The 17,558-nt window shown below is 41.5% G+C and overlaps 1 protein-coding gene across 3 annotated transcripts in view; it reads right to left on the bottom strand.

The window, feature by feature from the left end:
- The window catches only part of LOC117507672 (bactericidal permeability-increasing protein-like), a 35,589-nt gene extending 18,322 nt beyond the window's left edge, over positions 1-17,267 (bottom strand). Inside the window, exons 1-7 of one of the 3 annotated variants that reach the window (XM_034167491.1) lie at positions 17,171-17,265; positions 15,805-15,920; positions 11,045-11,153; positions 10,850-10,964; positions 10,650-10,781; positions 10,419-10,574; positions 10,271-10,334 (exon numbers count right to left, since the gene is read on the bottom strand). In XM_034167491.1, the coding sequence (XP_034023382.1) occupies positions 10,271-10,334; positions 10,419-10,574; positions 10,650-10,781; positions 10,850-10,964; positions 11,045-11,153 (576 nt within the window). In that variant the 5' untranslated portion in view covers positions 15,805-15,920; positions 17,171-17,265. Of the gene's footprint in view, positions 1-10,270; positions 10,335-10,418; positions 10,575-10,649; positions 10,782-10,849; positions 10,965-11,039; positions 11,154-15,804; positions 15,921-17,170 lie in introns of all 3 variants that reach the window. The other 2 variants (XM_034167494.1, XM_034167492.1) reach the window with 2 other exon arrangements.
- Between the last annotated feature and the right edge of the window lie 291 nt (positions 17,268-17,558).

Raw genomic sequence — 17,558 nt, 5'->3', positions numbered from 1 at the left:
GTAAAAAAATCAAAAAATATAATTATAAGCTGCGTTTATAGAGCTCCAAGATCAGATATCAATACTTTTGTGGATAGACTGACTCACATGTACAACACAATTAATAATAACAAGCTTTTGTTTGTCTGTGGAGACTTTAATATTGATTTTTTAAACCCTTATGGTCAATTACAAATAACTGAATTTCTAAACTCTATGTTTTGTATGAGTCTATATCCTGTGATCACACATCCAACCAGGATAACTAGGAACACATCAACACTCATTGACAACATATCAACAAATGCCACTGTAGGGACTATAACAGGTGGAATACTTATTTCCAATGTCAGTGATCAATTGCCAGTTTTTGTAGCCTTTCAATCATCAGTGGACAGCGTGCACCAAACAAAAACTGTACTTTTTATTAGGAAAATAACTAATGTTAATATTGAGAAACTCAGAAGGGATTTATTGTGCCAGAATTGGTGTGAAATTTATTGTGATGATGTTGATGAATCATATGAATCATTTATTTCTATTGTATCTAATCTGTATGATTAACATTGTTCATCGGTGCCTAAAACCGGAGATACACAAAGGACTGATAAACCTTGGGTAACAAAGGGACTCCTGAATGCATGTAAAAAGAAACATTTATTGTATAAGCAGTTTTTAAAATTTAGAACTAATGAAGCCGATAGGAAATACGAGAAGAAGTCGGTTTCAGCATTTTATCCGGATATTCCGCTGTTAAAGGAGATTTTTTTAATGAAAGACGTGCGGACGGGTCCGCGCGTCGGCTCGCAGCCGCCGCGACGCTCCGCCACAGGAAAAACACCTCTGTTGGAAGCCTTAAGGACAAGTTGGAACATGTCCAGCTGTTAAACAATTTCTCATATACTCACTCCACTGAAAGCCATCAAAAGCCGCCTGGATTTTACAAATGGTTATCAATACGGAGGTGTTTTTCCTGTGCCTCCGCGCCGGCTGCGTCCCGACGCGCGGACCCGTCCGCACGTCTTTCATTAAAAAAATCTCCTTTAACAGTGGAATATCTGGATAAAATGCTGAAACCGACGACTTCTGAAACTTCTCTGTTCTCTCACGACGTCCTGGATCAATAGAGCCTGAAATGTGGAGGTTTTCAGCTTGAAACAGGCTGACGACGGCGCCTGAGAGCGCAGCGCGACGTCTCGCACCGTGGGAAGTCCTTAAAGCGACAGTGTCACCTCAAAATCTCTCATCAGCCGTTAAAATTTTCACTGAAAACCAGCTTAATTTTTCGAACCATGTCCACTTCGATGTGTCTCACAGGTTTAGAAAAAATTTTGATCAAACAAAGCGCCAGTCTCTCAGCAACTTCTCAGACAAAGGAATTCCGACGAGGGGCTGGACGACTCCTCCCACAAGGAGTGCTCACAGGCGAATGACGTCACCGACAGGCGTGGAAAAACTCACGCATGCGCACGAGGGTTCAAGCATGTCTGACGTAAAAACATATGAATGAAATCCATATAGTTTTTGAAAAAAATAAAAAGGACCTATACTTTATGGACAGCCCTCGTATACAAGACATCTAAAAATAAATTAACAAACATTATGCGATTGTGTAAGAAGCAGTATTACTGCGATTTGTTGGAGAAAAATAAAATTAATATTAGGGGAACCTGAAAGCTATTTGGTGAAATCATTAAAAAGAAAAAAGTTGTTAAAGATTATCTATCTTACTTTTATATAGCCTCTGATAAAATTGTAAAAGAAAATAAAATTATTGCTGATTATTTTAATGATTATTTTGTTAATGTTGATAAAAAAAAAATCATCAATTTCAATTGTAACTACGGCAAAGTGTTCTACGGACAACTGTAAATTAATAAAATTCAGGATTCAATGTTTATTAGAGAAACGGATGAAAAAGAAATTTGTAACATAGTTCATAAAATTAAGGGGAAAAAAATCCACTGACATTGATAGCTTTGATATGGTTTTGATTAAGAACATTATTGACTGTATTATCAAACCCTTAACATATATTTGTAACCTGTCACTTATGACTGGGAAATTTCCCTCCAGAATGAAAATTGCTAAGGTGATACCGTTGTTTAAATCTGGCGATAAACACGTTTTTTCAAATTATAGGCCAATCTCTTTGTTACCACAGTTTTCTAAAATTCTGGAAAAAATATTTGTAAAGAGGTTGAAAAATTTTATAGAAAAACATCATATACTTAACGAACAGCAGATTGGTTTCAGAAAAAATCGAACAACTTCTTTGGCTTTAATAGATTTTGTGGAAAAAGTTACAAATGCAATAGAGAAGAAGCAATACACTTGGGTTTTTGTTTTTTTTTTGATTTACAGAAAGCATTTGATACTATTGATCATACCGTACTATTGGAAAAATTACAGATGTATGGTATTAGAGGACTGGCTTTTAACTGGATAGCTAGTTATTTACATAATAGATATCAGTGTGTTCACCTTGGTGGGATAAAAAGATTACACGGTGGGATTGAGGATTACACGTGGAGTGCCCCAGGGGTCAGTTCTCGGGCCATTATTGTTTTGGCTGTATATTAATGATATAGGTTTGGTTTCTAAGTCTTTGAGTTGTATTTTGTTTGCTGATGATACAACTGTGATTGGTAGTGGAGATAATTTGAGACAGCTCTTGGACTTGGTGAAGAGGGAACTGCAAAAATTTAAATACTGGTTTGACTCTAATAAATTATCACTTCATTTTGGTAAAACTAAGTGCATTATATTTGGAAACAAGCCTAGAAATTTAAGCAGTAAATTATTGATATCTCAAACTAAATTTCTTGGAGTTTTTGTTGATGACAAGCATATTGAGACCAAAATATCAAAAGTTATTGCTGTCTTGTACAAAGTACAATACTTTCTCCCCCAACATCTGTTGGTTTCATTGTATCACTCATTACTTGTTCCTTATATGACTTACTGCATTGAAGTTTGGGGAAATACATATAAAACAAATCCTAATCCAATATTTCTGTTACAAAAAAAAAACAAACTATAAGAGTGAAAATTAAAAAAAAATATCATGAACCAACTAATTCACTGTTTGTTCGTCTTGAGTTTTTGAAATTTTATGACTTGGTTAATTATTTTACAATACAGATAATGTATAAAGTTAAAAATGGACTCTTGCCTCATCATGTCCAGGAGCTGTTTAAAATGAGAGAGTCCAGTTATAATTTGCGTGGATCTTTGGTGTTTGATAGAAGTTTCTGTGTAGGCCAGGGGTAGGCAACCTGTTCCAGAAAGAGCCATGAGGGTGCAGGTTTTCTTTGCAGCCGCTGACTCCACCAGGTGATTTCACTGATTAACTGATTCCATCTGCTCAAAGTGATATTAATCAGTAAAATCACCTGGTGGAGTCAGAGGCTGCAAAGAAAACCTGCACCCTCATGGCTCTTTCTGGAACAGGTTGCCTACCCCTGGTGTAGGCTCTCAGTTGTCCAGGTGGTTTCCATAGTAGAGAAGCTTGAATCTTCGACTGGACTGGGTTGCTTGACGTGAGGACGTTTCGCTTCAAATCGCAGAAGCTTCCTCAGCTAAAATTCTTGCTCTACAAGAGTCAAGACAGAAGTCAGACCACCAGAGCAAGAATTTTAGCTGAGGAAGCTTCTGCGATTTGAAGCGAAACGTCCTCGCGTTAAGCAACCCAGTCCAGTCGAAGATTCAAGCTTCTCTACTGTTTGATAGAAGAAAGATTCGAAATACTGCTAAAGGTCATTGCATTTCTGTAAAGGGTGTTAGAGTGTGGAATGATTGTTTTGATTGTATTAAAGTATCCAGTACATTGGCTTGTTTTAAAAGACTGTATAAAAATAATACATTAACTTGTTATAGTTTGCGTAATTAAGTAAACTGTGTGTGGCTATTTTTTGTTTGTTTGTCCGTTGTATTACTTTGTGTGTTTCACTGCGTTACATTGCTGACTGATAATTGTTTTTTGTGTTTATTTTTTGTTTGTACACAGAAACTGATGTACGGGGTGGGCATTTATAAGCTTTTGCTTCTGCCCACACCCTTTCAACCGCACTAAATTGGTAAATTGTTTGAGTTTTGTTCTATATGTTTTAATTTTTGTTTTCTCATGACTTGTTTTGTAAATGAGAGATTTTGTCTGTGCGTGCATGGCGAATAAAAAAATCATTCATTCATTCATTGTAAAGCACTTTGAACGTCTGATGCAGATGGAAAAGCGCTATATAAATGCAGTCCATTTACCATTATCATGCATTGTGCCAGTCACCAGCCTGATGCGCATTTGCGCATCACATATGATGTGAACATGTGTGCATTCAATAGCTCCAATGATATCAGTGTAGCAGGATTAAGGTCCTGGGTCCTGATTAAAAAGACGTTCCCGCTAGCTTGGCTAATGGGGAATTACCCTTGGGCTGACCTGGTAGAGGAATGGTCTTTAGTGCGAGCCGTGTGGGGTTCGATCCCACCGCTGTTGTTGTGTGGGCCGCTGAAGAGGAGGTACTGCTGGCCCATCACCACCAGAGGGCGCCCTGCCTGGAGTGCGGGCTCCAGGCACCAGAGGGCGCCGCCGCCTCACAGGAGCAGCCAAGGTGACAGCTGTCACCCATCACCTGAGACAGCTGACAGCAATCATCAGTCGGGTATATCAGCGGGACGGCATCTCCACCTCATTGCCGAGATATCGTTTCTACCAGAGAGGTGACGTATCAAAGCCTACTGAGTACACAGCATTTGACTGAGCTAGTTATTGGTTACTGTTCCAACGAGAGGTGGAGGTACCTTTCCTGCCGTTCGGAGTTCTGGGTGCAAACGCGCCCCCATCTAACTGTTCTTTTTCCCTCGCCAGCAGTACCAGGTCCGACACGCGGAGGCAGTGGCCACCTGGGAGTTCGGGACTTGGCGGCTCCAGTATACCCGGGGACCTGTGGCGGAGGAAGCCGTGTGGTTCCGGTCTTACCTTGGAGAGGCGTCTCCTATCTTCGAGCCTGCCCACACGACACCTTTGTGTATTGACTTTTGTCCAATTCTGTAATTGGTTGAATTCGTTGTGCACATTCACAACAGTAAAGCGTTGTTATTTTGACTTACTCCATTGTCCGTTCATTTGCGCCCCCTGTTGTGGGTCCGTGTTCCTACACTTTCCCAACAGCTGTCCCGACTACAAAGCATCCTGCGGTCACAATTGGCATTGTCGGCAGGATGTGGGTAGTCACAGAACATGCTTAAATGCACCTGTGACTTCGGGACGAAGTCAAAAATGGTGGGGAGATATGTAGCAGGATGAAGGTCCTGGGTCCTGATTGAAAAGACGTTCCCGCTAGCTTGGCTAACAGGGAATTCCCCTTTGGCTGACCTGATAGAGGAATGGTCTTGAGTTCGAGCCGTCCAGGGTTTGATCCCTCTGTCGTCCTGGCCAATTCCCCTTTGGGTGACCTGGTAGAGGAATGGTCTTTAGTGCGAGCCGTCTGGGGTTCAATCCCACCGCCGCCCTGGCCACAAAGGTCCTACGGTCACATTAGGGAAACTGGGCCTTTTATGTTGGAATAGGATGTACCTGGATGACATTTGGATGATTGTGTTCCACACAGCTGTTATGGCTTGTCCTTGATGTCCTTAGACAGCTCTTTGGTCTTGGCCATGGTGAATAGGTTGGAGTGTGACTGATTGAGTGTGTGGACAGGTGTCTTTTATACAGGTAACAAGTTCAAACAGGTGCAGTTAATACAGGTAAAGAGTGCAGAATAGGATGACTTTTTAAAGTCAAACTGACAGGTCTGTGAGAGACAGAATTCCTGCTGGTTGGTAGGTGATCAAATACTAAATTATTTAACAATCATACAATGTGATTTTCTGGATTTTTTTTTTTTTTTTTACAATTCTGTCTCTCACAGTTGAAGTGAACCTACGATAAAATTTACAGACCTCTACATTCTTTGTAGGTGTGAAAACTTGTAAACTTGACAGTGGATCAAATACTTATTTACCTCACTGTACGTACTTTTTAATTTCTAACCAGACATGAACGTTGATGACTTTAATTTGCAGGAATCAGTAAATCTCAAGGAAGAAAGCTTCAGTTTGTTTGTTTGCAGCAAAGAATCTGTTGCAGAGAACGAGGATCGATGTCTGTTTCCAGGAAAGAGGCTGATAACCTGTAACACGGGTTAGACAGGTAAAAAGTCACTTCCCACAAATGAGCCTCCACCTGAAAAACAAGGAGTCGATCACTGATGGGTCCACGTAGTTCTCTGAGTGACACCATGTTTTCAAACTCGACTTCTATTGTTTTTGTGTTTGTAATTAAAGTCAGTTTAGTTTCACTGCTGGTGATGTTTTTTAATTGTCTCGATTAGTCGTCGAGTGATGTTCATAAAGTTCAGAGCTCTCAGTCTCTAACCTGGGTTGGGGTGTGGTGTCTTTCCTTAACATGCAGTCGCTTGTTTGTTCCGTAGAGTCCGTTTTTGCTGTGTGGAACTCAAACTACAAGGTCTATTAGAAAAGTATCTGACCTTATTATTTTTTTCAAAAACCATATGGATTTGAATCACGTGTGATTGCGTCAGACAAGCTTGAACCCTCGTGCGCATGCGTGAGTTTTTCCACACCTGTCGGTTGCGTCATTCGCCTGTGAGCAGGCTTTGAGTGAGGAGTGGTCCAGCCCCCTTTAAGGACGCTTGGCGCGCCGCACTCCGTCCCGCCATCGAGAGCCACAAACCACCGGATCATTTCTAAACGGATGGCTCTGTGGATCCGAGACCGTTGTGTGCACTTTCTCTGGTTATCACAAGAGCTGGACATCAACCATTTTCCGGCAGATTTCACTTTTAACAAGAGATTTTGTCATGGAAAGCCGAGCGGAGGCTTCGCGCGTCACGACCGATTTGCTGATGGAGCGAGACAAAGGAACACCTCCGTTTTGGTCTCACAGGACGGCTTTGAGATGGCTTTCAGACAGCTGTCGGTGGTTTTTCCATCGAGTGATTATCCGAGAAATTGTGGATGTGCCTGGACATGCCAGAACATGTCCCGTGAGGCTTCATCACGGCGTTGCTGTGCGCCATGCGGCACCGCCGCGACGCACGGAATTCCTCCGCACATCTGTCTCAATATGCCGAAAAAGTGCTGATGTCCACGTCTTTTCACAATTCCTGTGCTAGTCAGACGACGTCCCGGATAAAACACAGCGTCCAGTTTGGAAATGAACAGCACATTCCACTATTACAGGAGTTTTTCTCATGGAAAGAGGAGTGGAGGCTTCGCTCGTCGCGGCGGTGCCGCATGGCGCACAGCAATGCCATGATGAAGCCTCACGGGACATGTTCTGGCATGTCCAGGCACATCCACAATTTCTCGGATAATCAGTCGATGGAAAAACCACCGACAGCTGTCTGAACACCATCTCAAAGCCGTCCTGTGAGACCAAAACGGAGGTGTTCCTTTGTCTCGCTCCATCAGCAAATCGGTCGTGACGCGCGAAGCCTCCGCTCGGCTTTCCATGACAAAATCTCTTGTTAAAAGTGAAATCTGGAAAATGGTTGATGTCCAGCTCTTGTGATAACCAGAGAAAGTGCACACGACGGTCTCGGATCCACAGAGCCATCCGTTTAGAAATGATCCGGTGGTTTGTGGCTCTCGATGGTGGCACGGAGCGCGGCATGCCAAGCGTCCTTAAAGCCGTCCTTAAAGCTGTAGTAACAGTCGTTATTCTCTGTGAAGCCCGTAAAATTTTCAAATTTTTAAAATTTTTCTAATGGTTTCCAGCTGGCAGTCTCTAACAGTTTCTGAAAAAATTCTGATGGAAAAAAAGCCCAAATCATTCCGCCATTTCCTGACAATAAAAATCCGCCGAGGGGGCTGGACCACTCCTCACTCAAAGCCTGCTCACAGGCGAATGATGCAACCGACAGGCGTGGAAAAACTCACGCATGCGCACGAGGGTTCAAGCTTGTCTGACGCAATCACACGTGATTCAAATCCATATGGGTTTTGAAAAAAATAATAAGGTCGGATACTTTTCTAATACACCTCGTATATTAAGTCTTGTTAGGAACAAGATCTCAACCCAGGTGTGAACTTATCCTGGAGAAATCTGTTATCATCACATGACACCTATTGTACCCTGTATTTCTTTATTTCACTCGAGGAAGCAAAATATTAATTTCAGCAATCTGCAAAGGTATTTTACATTATGTTCAGTGTTACTGAAATCTGAAAAACCTGTGATATCTGAAGAAATGACAAAAAAAAAGGCACCGATCATCTCTGTGAGCTCAGTCTGTCAGTCTGTAATGGATTTTCCAAAAATATGTTTGTGTCTAATATAGCCTCTGAGTTGGGGCTGATTTCTCTTGAATTTGTCCTATGCAGGCCCTGGAGCTTATCTCCAGATTCTGTATTGTGAAGTGGATGAGAGTCTTTCAGTCCCCCTGGACAGGACTTCAGTTCAACACAGGTTGCATCCCCATTTACAGCTTGTTGGACCTGGATGATGCAGATGAGGTGTCTTGTCCAAGGACACAGACAAGGTGCTGACACCAGGACTGGAACTGAGGTCTGCATACTGGAGGCCCAGCCTCTCCCGCTGAACGTCCTGCTCTTCTAAAGTGTGTTATATTAGCAGCCTGTAATTTCTGGCAGTATTTCAGGGTAGTTTAGAGCCAGTCCCTGTGACCATTCCTACTTCAGCCCACACATTCACAAAACTGTGTAGTTTGAGGTCTCCATAAATGTCCTTGTTGTGGGTTTCTGTCATGTGTACATGTATCTATAAAGTTCTTATCTTTGAGTCATCATCCTCCCTGTTTTTTTCCAGACATGTACCAGTGTGGCCAGCCAGAAAAAAAAGTGGGTTCTTCTCTGATACACTCCAGGAATAACATTAAAAATAGAGAATAGAAGGTGTGAAAGGGCCTAAAATGTGGTAATTTATGTTAACTAGGTCTGAACATCAAAGGAACCAGTCAAACAATTAGAGGTTTTGTATCTGTCATCAAAAGGACTGAATTGCTGTTTAAATTCACCTGTACTGCTGTTAGAAATACTAGAAACTGAAATCAGATGCCCTTTTGGATAATTAGCTAATTATGTAATCATAATTAAGTATCACCATGATTGAAAAGAACACCTATTTCACCATGACAGTTAGAACTTCAAACAAAAATGTGTGTCAAATTCAGGAGGTGTTCAGTTAACACATATAAGAATCCTAAGGAGGTGTTAATTATGCAAATATGGATTAAACAAAATGTACACCTTGTACCAGATAAGACAAAACCCGGAGTGAGATGATTCTAAATCACAGAAACACTTTTTGAAGCTCTGTGATTGTTCATTCATCAATTTCAGTCACAACTTTTGGGTCCATTGCATTAGAGCAGCTAGACCCTTTGCAGTTTCCACAGCCAAATGTAGACTGAAGGCCGCGCCTGTGACAAGTGCATTTCAAAGTACTGCATCCGATTTTACAGTTACAGTGAATAATTTCCAGGAGGAGGTCAGGAGCTGGTCTGTTCGTACTGGAATGAACTTGCCATTCTTTTCCTTCCGCCCATATTCAGTGGCACTTAGGCTTTCTCCGTTCCATTCACATATTTGATGTAAGACACGTAGTGAGTGATACTTTGCTGCACCTGAACTTGGTGGCAAAACCTGTGCCTGAATCTCTTTTGAACACCTGACAGTCTTTCTTTAAATCACTGGCATCTCACTTTGTCGAGGCCGTCCGTCATTTTTTCCTCCATTCTACAGGGACACAGTTGCCTTCTCACCAGCTTCAATAATTTGATCGTATTCACTATTTGGGCCAGTCAGGCAGATTTCTACATATTTCCTGAATTCAGAATCATTGAGCAGCGTAATTATCTAATTACCCAAAAGGGCACCCGATTTCAGTTTCTAGTATTTCTAACAACACTACAGGTGAATTTGGACAGCAAATCAGTCCCTCTTTTGATGACAGATACAAGATTTACATTAGTTTGACTGTTCCTTTGATGTTTAGACCTAATTAACATATTTTGGGCCCTTCTACCCCTTCTATTGTTCTCTACTGTTAATATGTTATTCCTGGGGTATATCAGAGGAGACTCCCACATTAAACTTTCTTTTTTTTGCAGTTAGTGGTGGGTTGGAGCCTTAAATTGAATAACTTGACTGGACTAGTCCTCACTTTCCATGATTTGCTGCCATTATATCATTGCTTTGTTGCATGTAGGTGATGGGAGGATGAGTGATTGTCATGTAAACGTGATGGGAGGTGGGTTGTCCTCACCTTTCCCTGCAGAGAGCTGCGCAGGGCCTTATCGATGAACTTTGTGAAGAGGTTGTAGAGCCAGCTGGAAGACGGCAGCCACAGCAGTCAGGGGATAGATGCCGACTCAAACAGGAAGTGCACACGTTACCTTTTCTCATTTCCTCACCTGGCTCCACCGTGGAACTTGACGCTGACGCTGCCGACGGTGGCTGCACAGCTAACTGTGCTGACTGCAGGTCGACCCGTCTCATCACTTCTGACTGTGATAGTCGTACTGACAGCGAGTCCGCTCACCTTCAGATTAAAGGAGCCGCTGTCCTTTCTGTTGAGACGTAGCAGCATAGTCGTCACAACACTGAGAGGAAAAGCTTCTTTATTCTGCTGGAATGTCACTCACATGACCCTGAGGTATTTGACTTTCCAGTTTCCATCCAGGTTGATGAAGGCATTAGCTATTGAGAGCTGAACCCCGGTCCCTGGTACCAGACTCACTGTGGATGACGGCAGTTGCACGCTGACTGTGTGCATGCTGAAATAAAGGTGGTAGTTAGTATCCGACAGAAAATATTTGCAAAAAGCTTTCCTGTGTTGCTTTACTTTGACAGATGGTACTCGACTTTGCCGATGGGTGACACTTTCTCTTTCCCCGACACATCTGGCAACTTGACAGTTTGGAGTTTCTGTTGGATTGTGGCCATTCCAAGTTTTCTGCCTGTCAAAAGAGGAGCAGTTAAGTTCAGAAATTAAACCACAGAGAGATCGGAACCTTTCAAATTGTGCTGCATACATTACCGTATTCAAGGCCCTTTTCCGTTAGCGTGACCTTCACCCCAGCATTGGTGCTGAAGGTCACTGGGACGAAAGCCACCAGAAGCAGCCAGCAGGATTGGAACATCTTCATCTGTTTAGACACAGAATTGTCAGCAGCTTCTGTTTCAGCAGTGTGACATAAAGCAGTTGTCACGTTCTCTGACCAACCGACAGAGCAGCACTTCCTCTTTCACTAGTTATTGGTTAATGAAATGAACTGTGCAGTATTTAGACTGTGTCGCAAGGGAACTTTCTCTTTTGAAATGAACACCTCATAAAACTTACTGCATGTGTGGCTTCTTTGTCTTAAAAGTCCACATCTGACAGTCTTCGTGATTGAGGTCACAAGGATGAGACGTTCTACAAACTGCAAAACTGGTTTTGGTTGTCTGCTTTCAGAGACGCCCTCAATGAACCATATATGGAAACAAAACATCTGTTTGTTGCTTGTGTTCCTCACTGGCACAAAACAGCAAAGAACATCAACTTCTGTGAAACAGAGACTGAGGTGTTTATGTGGGGGCACATCAGTGAGTGGCAACACTAGGTGGCAGTGATGAGTCCAAAAGTAGTTTTCAACTCAGCTCTTCATAACATTCAGTGATGGTGTCAGATGTTTCTTTATTTCGACATTACAGTTACTGACGAAATCACTTTAACAAGCTTCAACAAGCTTACCACAAGAACCAGCATTAAAGGACATGTAGCACAGAAATCACAACAACTTCGGCTTTAGGCTGTTAGTGACCATCTGATAATACACCGGGATTACTTTGTGCACTTCCGTGACCGGTGTCAAAGTATACGACATTCACAACAAACAGCTATGGAGACTGCCGAAAATAAAGTACTCGTGAGTACTCGTTTTTCCGACAGTGTGTACGTAGCTTTGAGGAAACGTCCCAGCGTGCTGTTGAATGTAGCTGCTAACGTCAAGAACAGAGCCACAGATTATTTGCAAAGTTTACGTAAGTGTGATGTTGTGTTATGATGAACTAATTTTTAATTGATAACTGTTAATTTTGATGCTGTCACTGTAAAAGCAGCCGCCGCTCTCCACTGTGAGAAGACTACTTTGCATGGACATCCATTAATCATGAATGCAGCATGTTAAAAAAAGTGTGCTGGAGGCTCAGCTTTGTGCACACTTATAAGTGTTGTCATCAGTGTACCTGTTAGAAACCTAAGAAATACATCTGTGTGCACGTTCATGGTGGGGGAGCCATGGGCGCAATTTGGTGGGGGATAGGGAGGACATGTCCCCCCCACCTTTTCAACCAGGGGGGACAATATGGTATGTCCCCCCCACCTTCTGACATATATGTGTGTACTTGAAACATGCTATGCCAGTCTTATGTGCAAACCATGTCAGAATAGTATCTTTGTTTCTGCAAGTTTGTATTTTTAGCAGCCTTGACTTGTTTACAACACCTGTTTCTTGTTTGTCACATTCAGAATTTTCTGGGACTGCATTTGCCCAGATTTGAAACCAAAAATAGTTGCCTCTAGGGACTAGTGTCTACACATAATTATCAGTGGACCATATGCTAATTTACTAAATTCTGAAAGTTAGAAAAGGAAATCAGAAAAGCTATCTGCGACCTCAGAAAGCCCATCTGCAATTATTGCTTGATCTCCAAAATCAGTCTATGCAAGCGAAATTATGTTCAGTTATGAGTGTTGTCATTAGTGCCACTTCGAAAATTAAATTCATGATAAGTAATTTATCCTAAACTTATTATCTGTTGTTTTTTCAAACTTATGCCTGCCGACGTGCGAATCCGTCCGCACGTCTTTCATTACAAAATCTCCTTTAACAGTGGAATGTCCGGATAAACTGCTGATCCCGACCACTTCTGAAAGTTCTCTGTTCTCTCACGACGTCCTGGGTCAACAGAGGCTTAAATTTTGAGGTTTTCAGCTCAAAACAGGCTGACGACAGCGCCTCGGAACGCGGCGCGACGTCCCGGTCCGTGTGAAGTCCTTAAAGCGACAGTAACACTCCATAATCTCTCATCAGCTGTTAAAATTTTCACCGAAAACCAGCTGAATTTCTCGAATGGTGTCCACTTCGATGTGCCTCACAGGTTCTGAAAAAATTTTGATCAAGCAAAGCGCCAGTCTCTCAGGAAATAGTCAGACAAAGGAATTCCGACGGGAGGGGTGGACCACTCCTCACTCAAAGCCTGCCCACAGGTGAATGACGTAACCGACAGGTGTGAAAAAACTCACGCATGCACACAAGGGTTCAAGGTTGTCTGATGTAATCGCACGTGATTCAAATCCATATAGTTTTTGAAAAAAATAAAAAGGTACGTTACTTTTTTCACAGACCTCGTAAAGTACTTATAGCCACAGTTTCAAATTGCATAAGTCAAATGGTGTCCATTTTATGGTCTTCTCAAAACATTAAAATTACTGTTCTGGATGCTCAGAATGCATCTGAGCTTATCTAGAAACCGTTGGCTTCTGGGAGCCTAAAGTGGCCCCCAGACCCCCGGCCTATGGGCTTCGGCCCTGCGGGCCTCGCACTTTGTCCCCACCAATTTCTAGTTCTAAATTGCGCCCTTGGGGGGGAGCTGTAACTGAGTTACAGTGGCTTGCAAAACTATTCAGCCTGTTGGTATTTTACACTTTTTAATTTGTTTATGGCATTTCAAATACAAAAAGTAAATCAGGCTTCTAAATATAAAAATTTCTAAAATGATCTTCCTTAAACTCAAACTGAAAGCAAATCTATACAACTTATATAAATATATATAAATAATCAGTTTTATTGCCAGTTTTCTTCAGACAAGTCAGGGGATGGATGTTTGAACATTTCCAAGTCACTGAATATGTTTTGAACTTTATTTACATTAATTACAAAGAAACACAAACAGTATGATACTCTATGGTAAATCTGTGTGGAATAGACAGTTCTCAAAAACTGAGTGACTGTGCAAGAAGAAGAGTGAGGAAAGCCACCAAGACACCCAAACAACCCAGAAGAAGTTACAGGCTTCTGTGGCTGTGATTGGAGCAATTGTGCACAGTGTATGTTTTGCATTTTGTATCCCCAGTTATACAGCTTCATGATGAAGTGGTACAGAGGAGGAATTTATTAAAAAGAAGACCTGAAAGTTCAGCTACAATTTGCCAGAAGGTACATCTGAGATACAAGCCTAGATTTAATGTTTTGGTGAAAGAAAACCCTCCTCTGTACCACTTCATCATGAAGCTGTATAACTGGGGATACAAAATGCAAAACTTGCACTATGCACAATTTCTCCAATCACAGCCACAGAAGCCCGTAATGTTTTCTGAGTTGTCTGGGTGTCTTGGTGGCTTTCCTCACTCTTCTCCTTCTTGCACAGTCACTCAGTTTTTGAGAACTGTCTACTCCACACAGATTTACCATAGAGTATCATACTGTTTGTGTTTCTTCATAACTGATGTAAATACAGTTCAAGACATTCAGTGACTTGGAAATGTTCATGTATCCATCTCCTGACTTGTCTGAAGAAATCTGCCAATTAAACTGATTATTTACAGGTATTATACCAATGGGGCTGATTACTTATGCAACCCATCATCTTGGCTTTTATACTTTTAATTAATTTATATCAGGTTGTAGAGATTTACTTTCAGTTTGAGTTTAAGGAAGATCATTTTAGAAATTTTTATATTGAGAAGTCTGATTTACTTTTTGTATTTGAAACGTCATAAACAAATTAAAATGCGTGAAATACCAAGGGGGGATCCAAAATCCGACAGACTCTCAAAAAATTAAAGAGTTTTTGGGTGAAGTGTGTCGTCTCCTCTCTGTATATCCTCTGTAAATCTGAGCTATCACTTTCGAATGAAAGCTCAGTAGCTTCGTTATCGGACATAGCAGCATTTGTTTCACTGGGCCATCGGGATCTTTCCACGTTTGCTAAAATGTACATCCCATGCCAAGAAATGGGGAGAAATTCAGAATAAGATGTTTTCCACAAAATTAGCAATAAAATACATCAGCTACCACTAAATATTACGGCATGTGCGTGGATAGACTTACAGTCATGAATACTTTGATGCTGTGTTGCTAACCGGGACATCAAATAACATGCGACATGTCCTTTAAAAACTTTTCAGTTAACAAAATGAGACAACTAATTTCAATTGTCCCAGAATCCTTTGCATTCCTGTAACATCACTGCACTGCTGCAGCTTATTAAGTGTTTTCTCTTCAATTTTCAGCATTGAAAGTAATGTGGGCACATTTTAATACGAAATTGCAGGAAGAAATTTTTAATTTTTTCCTTGTAGTAACAGGCGGTGATCAAGGTGCTTGATGATGCTAAAGGTCTTAATTTATTTTTTTATTTCAGTGCTGAGGTCAAAAGCTGCTGTTTAGTTCACACCAATGTGTTTTGTGGGTTTTGACACCAGGTGAGGCAACACACCTGTTTCTAAGTCCACGTAATTCCTAACTGTGTTCTTATTAATCTGAGGAAATGAAGTACGTGTGTGGATGAGGCTGTTGTTCACTGTGACTGCACCAATGATTTCTAGCTGTAGTTTCCCTGTTCTACCACTACATGCTGTGTGTATATTTACACACATTTCTAAGTATTAGTACAAGAAGGTTATTTGCACATTTTGTGTAGAAATGTTCACGTGCACAGTTTAAGCACAAATCTGTACATATGAATGGTTGATAAATGAGGGCCCAGGTGGCCACTAGAGGTCACTGCTCATCTGAAAAAAAACGTACGTACCTCGCTGCAGAATTCTGGGATGTCTGGTTTTGGCAAGCTATGCGTTCTCTCAGTGTTGGTCGAGTTTGGGTGATGTGAAGTCCTGGATACAGCTGGAGTGCTGGTGGAGTTCAGCCCTGTGAAAGAGGCAACTGTGAGTTCTGGACGTGGAGACACGTAACCCGTGACCGCTTTAATTAAATTAAGACCACAGGCCAGGCCCACAGTTCTGTTTTTAATCACACACAGCTCTTCTAACAACGAATTGAGCCCATTGGGAAGAAAAGTCTGAAAAACAAAAGTTTCACTTCACTGTTTCAAGGTGAGAGCACTGACCACGTGTGCAGAAGGTTCCTGGTTTGACTCTCGGCTGTGATCAGCTGCTGATCATCTGTCTGATCCCACTACAGGGAGGTTTACCTTCAAACCAGACCACATACACCCATCTTCAACCACTTATCCAAGATCAGGTCACGGGGGACTGGAGCCTATCCCAGCAGTCATAGGGCGTGAGGCAGGGTTCACCCTGGACAGGACGCCAGTCTGTCACAGGTGGCTTGCAAAAGTATTCGGCCCCTTGGTATTTCATGCATTTTAATTTGTATATGGCATTTCAAATACAAAAAGGAAATCAGGCTTCTAAATATAAAAATTTCAAAAATGATCTTCCTTAGACTCAAACTGAAAGTAAATCTCAGCCAAGATGATGGGTTGCATAAGTAATCACCCCCTTTGGTATAATACCTGTAAATAATCAGTTTAATTGCCAGTTTTCTTCAGACAAGTCAAGGGATGGATACATGAACATTTTCAAGTCACTGAATATGTTTTGAACTTTATTTACATCAAATATGATGGAAGCTGAAAGGCAATAAAGTAAATAAAGAAGAGAACTAAATGAAGAAAACTGGCAATAAAACTGATTATTTACAGGTATTATACCAAAGGAGCTGATTACTTATGCAACCCATCATCTTGGCTTTTATATTTTTAATTAATTTATATCAAGTTGTAGAGATTTACTTTCAGTTTGAGTTTAAGGAAGATAATTTTTGAAATTTTTATATTGAGAAGCCTGATTTACTTTTTGTATTTGAAATGCCATTAAACAAATTAAAATGCGTGAAATACCAACAGGCTGAATAGTTTTGCAAACCACTGTAGACAAACAAACACATTCACACCTGCGCGCGTATTTGCTCATAAGACTTTGTGTGTTAAGGCCGTCAGCAGTTTGATCATTGCTGATCTGGATTCACCTCATCAGTGCACTTTGGTGAACATTGGCTTTGACAATTCACCAGTCTTCAACATTTGAGAATAATAGCAGTGAAAACCAACCAACACACACACACACACACACATAATGTGGGTAAACAGGTCTGACCTGAAGCAGCCAGTTGTGTCAGTCTGACAGGCAGCGAGGCGGACTGAAATGGGAACAGTGGCACATGATCTTTAAGGAGACTTCATCAGGAACTGAGCAGCATGCAGCCAATCGAAACATCTCCAGCTTTTCACAGTCTGACTGTCAGAGGCGGGGCAACGCTACAGGAACTCAAACATCTCATCTCATGCGGCATTTTGTGGCTCCTTGGATCTGCTGAGGCATTTTCAGTTTTCCCAGTCAGGAATTACACTGGGAACAAAGCACAAAAGGCAGATTCCAAAGAATCCAGTGCTTTGGTTTGTCTCAGAAACAAATTTTTTGATTCAACTGTTTGAAAAACACCATGAACATGTGAGAATTAGAAGCTTTCCTGTATTTAAAATAA

Source organism: Thalassophryne amazonica, chromosome 3 (genome assembly GCF_902500255.1).
Source record: "Thalassophryne amazonica chromosome 3, fThaAma1.1, whole genome shotgun sequence".
In the NCBI taxonomy this organism is placed as follows: Eukaryota; Metazoa; Chordata; class Actinopteri; order Batrachoidiformes; family Batrachoididae; genus Thalassophryne; species Thalassophryne amazonica.
Note: the sequence above shows the minus strand (reverse complement) of the source record. Positions and strands in the feature narration are given on the sequence as shown.